This window comes from Thermobia domestica, chromosome 11 (genome assembly GCF_964235325.1).
Source record: "Thermobia domestica chromosome 11, izTheDome1.hap1.1, whole genome shotgun sequence".
Taxonomy (NCBI): Eukaryota; Metazoa; Arthropoda; class Insecta; order Zygentoma; family Lepismatidae; genus Thermobia; species Thermobia domestica.
In genome coordinates, this window is record NC_137464.1 from 185,994,992 (window position 1) to 186,003,838 (window position 8,847).

The 8,847-nt window shown below is 37.4% G+C and overlaps 1 protein-coding gene across 1 annotated transcript; it reads right to left on the reverse strand.

Moving 5' to 3' along the window:
• Window positions 1-6,077: 6,077 nt before the first annotated feature.
• Window positions 6,078-6,869, reverse strand: LOC145665385 (uncharacterized). Its single transcript, XM_081732687.1, has one exon. The coding sequence runs from the start codon at window positions 6,867-6,869 to the stop codon at window positions 6,078-6,080; it is 792 nt and encodes a 263-aa protein (XP_081588813.1).
• Window positions 6,870-8,847: the final 1,978 nt, after the last annotated feature.

Below are 8,847 nucleotides of genomic sequence, written 5' to 3' on the forward strand. Positions count from 1 at the left end.
GCAGACTACTTGCAGGAAATTTTCACACCCGCACCGCTTTCCGACATCCCCGCTCAGCATCCTGTTTCCCACCTACCTCTGAACTCTCCTCCGTTACAGCCCAATATATCACATACGCTTCCAAATCATCCACTTACAACACCCATTTCCACAGCTGAAATCATTACTGTTGTTAATCGCAAACGAAACTCTGCCCCAGGTTTTGACAATATAACCTACCGACACATTAAGGAAAGTCCTCCTATACTTCTGACACTTCTTGCCCTCATCTATACTTTCATTCTCCGTACTGGATTCTTTCCAATGGACTGGAAAACCTCTAAAACACTCATGTTCTTGAAGCCAAACAAGCCACCCACTGCCACATCTTCCTATAGACCTATTCAACTGACATCTACTTTTAGTAAAATTCTAGAACGCATCATCGTTAAAAGATTGCACCCGTACCTAGAATCAAGACATATCCTTCCTATTCACCAAGCAGGTTTTCGCCCATCTTACTCTATCAATGATCAACTCCTTCGCCTCACCAGTCTCATCACAAATCATTATAACTCCGTTAAACCATCCTGCCTACTTCTGTTCGACCTTGAAAAAGCCTTTGATAAAGTCTGGCATTTGGCCCTTCTTCATAAGCTTCTACATTTCAAGTTTCCCATTACTTATATTCGCTTCATTTATCACTTTCTTGTATGTCGTCTCTCCTACGTCAGCATCAATAATCAACTTTCTCATCCTATCTTCCTTTTGTCAGGAGTACCCCAAGGTTCTGCTCTTTCACCGTTGTTATACATCATCTTTGTGGCCGATTTTCCTGCACTTCCTCCTGATGTATATTTATTTCAATATGCAGATGACACAGCTTTTTTGGCCTTAGGAAATACTATTAACCAGATCAATCACGCTCTCCAGGAAGCGATAAATCGGTTCAGTAGTTGGTGTCGGAAGTGGAGTCTTTCAATAAATGCCGCAAAAACACAGGCCATTACTTTCATACCACCCAGAAAACGATCTAGAGTTCACCGCAATCCGTCACTGCTCTCACTCACAGTTAATGACACTCCAATTGTTACAGCTCGAACAGCTACCTATCTGGGTATTCTTTATGATTCACACCTCACATGGAAACCTAACCTGAAGAAAGTAGCTGCCAAAGCTTATCAGCGCCTGAACCTCCTAAAACGCCTAACTGGCACAACCTGGGGCCTACAAGCTAAAACAGTTCTTAACACATACAAACCGTTCATGCGCCCAGTCCTTACCTACGGTTTTACCGCCTGGGTTTCCGCTGTTCCTACATACTACGAAAAGTTACGTGTCCTTGAGCGTCACGCATTCCGCATCGCACACCGTATTCAGTTACCCAGTCCAACCCGCGACTTATATAATCTCATCACATTTCCCGACATCACGTTTCATCTCGAATCCCTTCGCCAGAAGTTCATAACAGTCCGCTATAATTGTCATCAGCCCTTACTTCTCGATACCATGCACTATCATGCTCTTCATCCTGTTCGTCCTCGCTATGCCTACTCCCCACTCAGTCTGCTATTCACTCTCTACTGCTATACACAGCCACCTGAGCACCCAGATTTACTGTTACTCGACGACTATCAAATTCATGCCCATCTACCTCAAGTATTTCCATCATTTTCTGCACAGTAAGTCCTTCTGTCTCTAACAGGGCTCCCTATGTCTACATCAGCCTAGAGCAGCCCCTAGGCAGAAGATAACTTCACCTGTCTTGCTAACATCTCCTGTGTTGTCTTGTGTATCGCACCTCACTCCATCACTTACCTTCAATATTTTCTAAATCATAGCTGAACGTATCAACACCATCAATATTTTATATTTTATATATGTGTTTTGAAGTTCATTTATGTGTATGCAAATATCTATATTTCTACAGGTTACTATAGTTTTATATATATATTTCTTTATTTATCTATTTTCTGAGGTTACTTTCTTCATATTTTCATCACTTTATTTAAGTTCATTTCATTCTTAACGTAACAACTCATCATTTAATTAATGTATAATTGTTTACCTTACCACAATTTTATGATTATGATCGCAAAGATCATAATGTCCAGGTTTGTGATAATAAATAAATAAATAATAAATATACAAAATCACTTAGCCCATCAACCCGCTAATCCTTGAGCCCTATCACCTAAAACTCCCCCACCTAGAAGAGGGTGTAGCCCTCTAAGAGGATGCTAGCCCATGGCTAGCAAAAAAAAAAAAAAAAACATAACCGCTTATGTACATAATCGTCTATTTATGTACATATTTAGGGGGCTGATATTACATAAGAATCTCAACTCTAGTTATAAGTTACATGTTACGATCATGAGAATACCACCATCTACTGAAGAAGCAGCATACTACATTTAGTAATGATAATTCAACTTCGAAAATAGTAGGGGACGTTTTTTATTTGTCAGATTTATGTTTTCAGACAATGTTACACAATACATATGGAATTATGATTAATTCTGGTCCCTGTAGATATCGGGCAGTAGATTATGTTTTTAAGTGAAATGTAAATAGAATTAAGAAAATGTAATAAAAACGAGAAGTCGTGTAATGTAATTCGTATTCATTACATTTTGTATAATGTCAAAGTTCTAACATTGGAATTGGAAATGCCGTGCGCAAACTTTAGCCTCAGGAGACATTTGGGTTACATTGAAGCAACCAACCTACTGAAGCAGGAAACGATAACCTGCCAAAAGGAGACTTATGTTCTCTCATTTACGATTGGGAAAACAACACGGTTAGGGATTTCGCTGTCTGTACGGGGATGAGATTCAGAAAGAGAGAATTGAGAGAGAAAAGTGAAGGTTAAAGGAAGAAAGTGCTATCTCACTTACAATTCGTTTTGCGTGGGCGGGTACTAATTTGAATTCAGGAATTTCTCTATTACAGAAGGAAATAATTCCCACAAGACTGTTGTTTGATATCCATTTCCTAGAAACTCAGTATCAGCAGGAGAACCAGCTAAGGTTCCACAAGAAGTCGACCTTAGAAATAAAGTTTACTTTTTATCCAACAACTTTTTAATACATTTTTCTTCATTGTTTTTACATTTTTTTTAGAAATCTAACTATATCAATATGAGTATCTTGTTAGTAATTTTTTGAGGAATAATTTAGAATATTATTATCACATGAAGGAAAACGTCCAAAGACACGACATACATCAGTCGTTGGATTACATTAAACTGAACAAAATTATATTATTGTGTGAGTGTAAATAGATATTAGTAAGACTTAATTCTTTAATAAAAAAATCTGCTTTATTGAGTTTCCAGCAAATCTTTATTAAAATTGTTTTGCAAAAATTTCACTAAGTACTCATCCACATTTCATGGTAAATAAGTCTATGTGCAAAGAGCCTGCACACCCCAATATCCAGACGTTTCTATATCAGGTCAAGCACCACAATATTCAAACGCTTCTATATTAGGCCAAGGTCACATAATAATTTTGATCCTGATCAGAGGAGTCCGGTTAATATTTTCTTTCTGTTTTCGAACAGATGGCTCATAACATTGGACCCAAAAGCTTTACAACATAATATTTCCAATGATAGATCAACTCTTAATACAATACCGACTTTGTTCCGGATTGAATAGGTTTGGTGTATGTTTTTATGTTTTCGAAAATGCGACACAGAATTTGACGACCCATAATTCGGGAACAAACAGTCGGCATAATTCTTCATATGTTTTTAAATTTACCAAATCAAGGTCTAACACCATGCTGAGTTTGATTTAAGTTGAAGTAGTTCGAAAATTGTGAGTTTTGATTGAAAGAGTTTTGTTTCCGAAATTGAGATACAGATTTTTATGGCCTATAATCCGGATACCAAAAGTATGTATAACAAATATTTCCGGTTATATTTCAAATATTTGTATAGCAGGTTATGGCTTACCACAACACCGAGCTTAATCCAAAGCGGATGAGTTCCATGTCTTTTCTTCTCGTTCCTTTGTGTTCGAAAACATGACCCAATATATGTGGCTAATAATTCGAGAACTAAAAGCCTGCACACCATGATATTTTAGGTACTTGTAGTGGGTCATAGTGAATCATCATGCTGAGTTTGATCATGATGGGTTAAGATTGGTTTATGTGTTTTTTGTGACCCAAATTTTGATTGGCCACAATTCTTAAAAGCCAACAATACATATTTCAAACGCTTGTATCTGAGATCAAGTTCTAATACTAAATTACTAAGTTTGATCCAGATCGTATACGTTTGGCTAAACTTGTACGATACACAGTCTTCGGATGAGTCCAGATAAAGTCCTACGGTATCAAGTCTTCGAATGAATTCGGATAAACTCGTACGATATAAATCTTCGAGTGAGTTCAACTAAACTCGTGCAAACTAAGTTTTCGGATAAGTTTGGCTAAACTCGCACGATATACAGTCTTCGTATAAGTTCGGCTAAACTCGCACGATATACAATGTTCCGATGAGTTGGACTAAACTCGTACGATATACTGTCTTTTCTCCTTTAAGTAAAATCAATGAAGGACGAAAATACACGGTGTATGATATGGAGGCCACCTATTCAGGTGAAACAGGAATGAAGTATAATATCAACAAGCTATGACATAAAGTTTTCATCAAACTGGCAGTAAACAGTAGTTATACTTACTGAGATGCTGCTCAAACTTATAATTAATCCTTAACTTTTAATTTTCGAAACTAAAGAAATTTTCTGATTAAATCAGTTTTCTTTTCTTCTAATCAAATTATATATATATAACAAATAAAACACAGTTCTGAACAGAGCAGAATGAAATATATTAAAAACTATACTTACAATGTGTTACAGTTTCAAGGACCTAACGTCCTCTTCATCAGACACAAACACTGAGAAAAGACAGGTGACAGCAGATCTTATATACATGAGAAAGTGAAAGGCCACGCCCCTTCTTCTCTCTCATTGGTCGGAGGGAACCAATGAGGATAAAGTCAATTCCGCGCAAACAGAAAAATATAATGAGCCCTTTCACTTTTTCTAACAGTTCTTTAATGAGATGACATACAAAGAAAGTAAATAGAAAATATTAAATAAGAAAAAAATAACTAGATATATATATAAATATATAAATAAATAAATAAATATTAATAGCCTATATGCACTTTTCTTGTTCCTTTTCTATCGCATCCAACAATTTCTCCCATTGCTCGTGTATATTCATACCGTTTGTCCAATTCATTAGGTTCTCCTCTTGTTCTCTCTTTATTCTTCTAGCCTTTTTCCACTTTCTAATAATCTTCCTCTTCTCTCTCTCTAAACCCCTAGCTCCCTCCCAGTCTATTTTATGTCCCGTTTCCTTCACATGTTTGTATATAGCGTTATTATCTCTTTTCAGTCTAACATCATCCTTATGTTGTTTTAATCTGTCCATAAGCCTTTTCCCCGTCTCCCCTATGTATTTCATGTCACACTCACTACATTTCACTTCATACATCACTTCTTCTTCCTGCTCCTCTATATGATTTTCCTTCTTTTTCCTTTTCTTCCTTATGCACTTCAACAAAGTTTCTCCTCCTTTTCTATAAGTCTTCACACCACCTTTTCTTAATAACTTCTTTAGCACTTCGGTCTTTTCACCTATGCTCTGAATGCCATACCACTTCTTGTCTTCCTCTTCTTTCCTATCCATATTATCTTCTTTTCTCTTTCTCCTAAACTGCTCTATCCTATATCCATTATTGTTCAATTGTTTGTAGAATTTTTCCAAATCTTTTTTCTTTCCCTCTTCCTCGCTGTTGATGTTTTCTATCTTCCTTTCCATGTTCCTAATGAAATTCTTCTTAGTTGCTTTGTCTACATCACTTCTCCAGGGCAATAAATACCTGCCCAACACGGTTTCTGATACCAACTAGTAGTCACTTTCTCACCTTGCTTCTCTATCTTCATATCCATGAAATTGATAGAGTTATTTTCTTCAACTTCTAATTCTAACCTTATGCCTTTCTCTTGGTCTTCTATACTTTCAACATATTTCTGCAGTTGATTTCTATTCCCTGTCCATATGCCTAAACAATCATCAACATACCTGCAAAAGAACAGTAACTTTCCTCCTGCTTGTTCTGTCACTTTTTTCTCCCACTTGTTCATTACTATCCGCTAGAACTGGACTCAGCTTGGATCCAATGCTTAAACCTTCTTTTATCTTCACTAGTCTTTCTCCAATTATGCAATAGCTATTTTCCCACAAAGTCTTAAGCGCTCTTATGACTTTCTCTTTTTTCCACTGACTTATAACTTTCCCTTCCATCTCCTCTTCTATTGTCTTTATGACATATTCCCTTCTTATACTGGTGAACATGGCTTTAACATCTACACTAAACATTAACACCTCCTCCTGATTCCACTTAATCTCATCTATCCTCTTCCTCAATTCTTCCGTGTTCTTCACTCTGCATGTCTTTTGTCCTTGTCTGATTTCGTCCATTATCTCTCTTAATTTCTCCTCTAGTGGTTCAAAATAGTTACCTCTGCAGTCCAGTACTGGTCTTAGCTTCACGTCCTTCTTATGTATTTTCGGAAAACCTTTCATGACAGGAATCCTTCCTTTTTCGTTGATCATTTTATTAATCCCCGCCTTTTTCCCTTCTTGTACTATCTTTTTCAACACTTCATCTTTCATGTCCTTGTTACCGACTTCCTCATATGTCTGATCACATAACTCCCCTAGCTTCTCCTGGTACCATCCTTTCTCCATTACTACCAACGCGTCTCCTTTGTCCGCCTGTTCCACTACGATATCCTTTCTTTTCCTTAATCTTTTCAGTCCTTCCTTCTCTTCTTTCCTTAAGTTACTCTCCTTCTTGTTCATATTCTGCCTAACAATCGACAATGCTTTTTTCCTTATTCTCTCTCTCTCGTCCTTATCTTTTATGTCTACAATGGCTTGTTCTACTGTGTACAACAATTCCTTCTTGTCCACTTCTTCCTCTTTAACCTTAAATTTATGTCCTAGACTTAAGCACTTCTCCTCTTCTTCCGATAAAACTATGTCACCTATCTACCACTCTGTTCCTATTATCCTTTTCTTCTCTCCAACCTAACAATCTTCCTTTGTTGGCTAATCTGGTATTAACTTTTTCTTCAAAACTCCTTTCCCATTCTCTTAGATCTCTTATCACTGCTTCTCTCATAAAAATACTGACACCGTCCTTTATATGTTCTATAAGTTGGTTAGACACTTCCTCATTTGTTTTCACTTCCTTACTTCTTTTCCTTATGACGTCCCAGATTACTTCTTTTTCAATTTTCTTAACTAGTTTCTTGAACCTCACTGATTCACACACTAATCCTTTCTTTCTCACCCGTAGACCTTTTGGAGTAATTCCCTCTTCCAGACACCTCCTCAAGAACTTGATCTGCTGCACATACGAGATTTCCTTCCTCCTTTTGTCTTTCCACGTGTTAATCCTCCTTTTCAGACTTGGAGGTAGATCATAATGAACAAACTCCATGGCTCTGGATAAGTAGAGTAACAAATAAAACACAGTTCTGACCAGAGCAGAAATCAAATTATATATATATATATATATATATATATATATATATACTTAGGTAATCATTTCGCAGTTTTTCACAGGTTAATTAAACGATATTTGTCAATGATAAATTTTAAAATGTCCTTCTGTTCTCTTGTCTAAACACATCGCATTATACTTACAAGGGAAGCATTAATGAGCTCATATCGAAACCTATCGTAAAATTTCACTCAGAGAAGGAAGTCACATAGAGAGACCATCAGCTGGCCTTCCCTTCCACCTACCGCTGCGTTTTTCAAGTGGAATTAACCAAAATGGCAATTTGAAATGTCGTGTATCCATATCGACAATCGCACAATACCTTCAGTACCACCCCTGGTAGACTGCCTGTTAATAATAAAAAGACAATAACAACAATGTGGGTACATACAACTCCATTCCAAAAGAAACCGAACGTTTTAAAAAAACAAAAAAGCAATGTACATTTTGGAACAAATCATTTTTATTAATCAATGTATTCCCCTTCTGCATCGATACACCTATTTGCACGCTCCAACAAGTTGTCAAACGACTTCTCCATGTCCTTTATTGGAATGGTCTTTAGGACGGCGGTCATCGCCTTCTCAATGGCATCAATCGATGCGTGCCACTTTCCTTTCATCGCCAAATGCCGTTTCGGGAACAGATAGAAATCGCACGGAGCGAGATCTTGTGAATAGGGCGGATGATGCAACCGAATAATGTGATTTTTGACCAAAAATTCAGTTACAAGTCGCGAACGATGTGATGGTGCATTATCGTCCGAAAGAGTCCAACTGCCGATTTCGCGATATTCGGGCCGAATACAACGAATTCTTGCCAGCAAACGCTTCATGACGCCCAAGTAAAACTCTCCAGTGACTGTCTGGCCGGGCTGAACAAATTCTTTGTGGATAATTCCTTTTGAATCGTAAAAACAAATCAGCATCACCTTAACTTCTGACTTCACCAAGCGACATTTTTGGGTGTTCCTTCATCCGGCGCTCTCCATTCAGCACTTTGCCGCTTTGTTTCGGGCTCATATTCAAAACACCACATCTCGTCACCAGTTACAATCGATTTCAAGAAGTTTCGATCCTGCCGAGCATTTTTAACGATGTCTTTGCAATGCGCAATTCGATCAACGTTTTGGTCTTCGGTGAGTTTGTGTGGTACAAACCGCGAATTAACCTTCTTAAGGCCCAAAACTTCGGTCAAAATGCGGTATGCGGTTGTTTGAGGAATGCCTAATTCCATTTCAATAACTTCCCCCGACGATTTTGTGTTATGTTT

Bases quoted from the DNA above. Each gene is read 5' to 3' on its own strand.
- LOC145665385 (XM_081732687.1), bottom strand. From the start codon at position 6,869: ATGAACAAGAAGGAGAGTAACTTAAGGAAAGAAGAGAAGGAAGGACTG.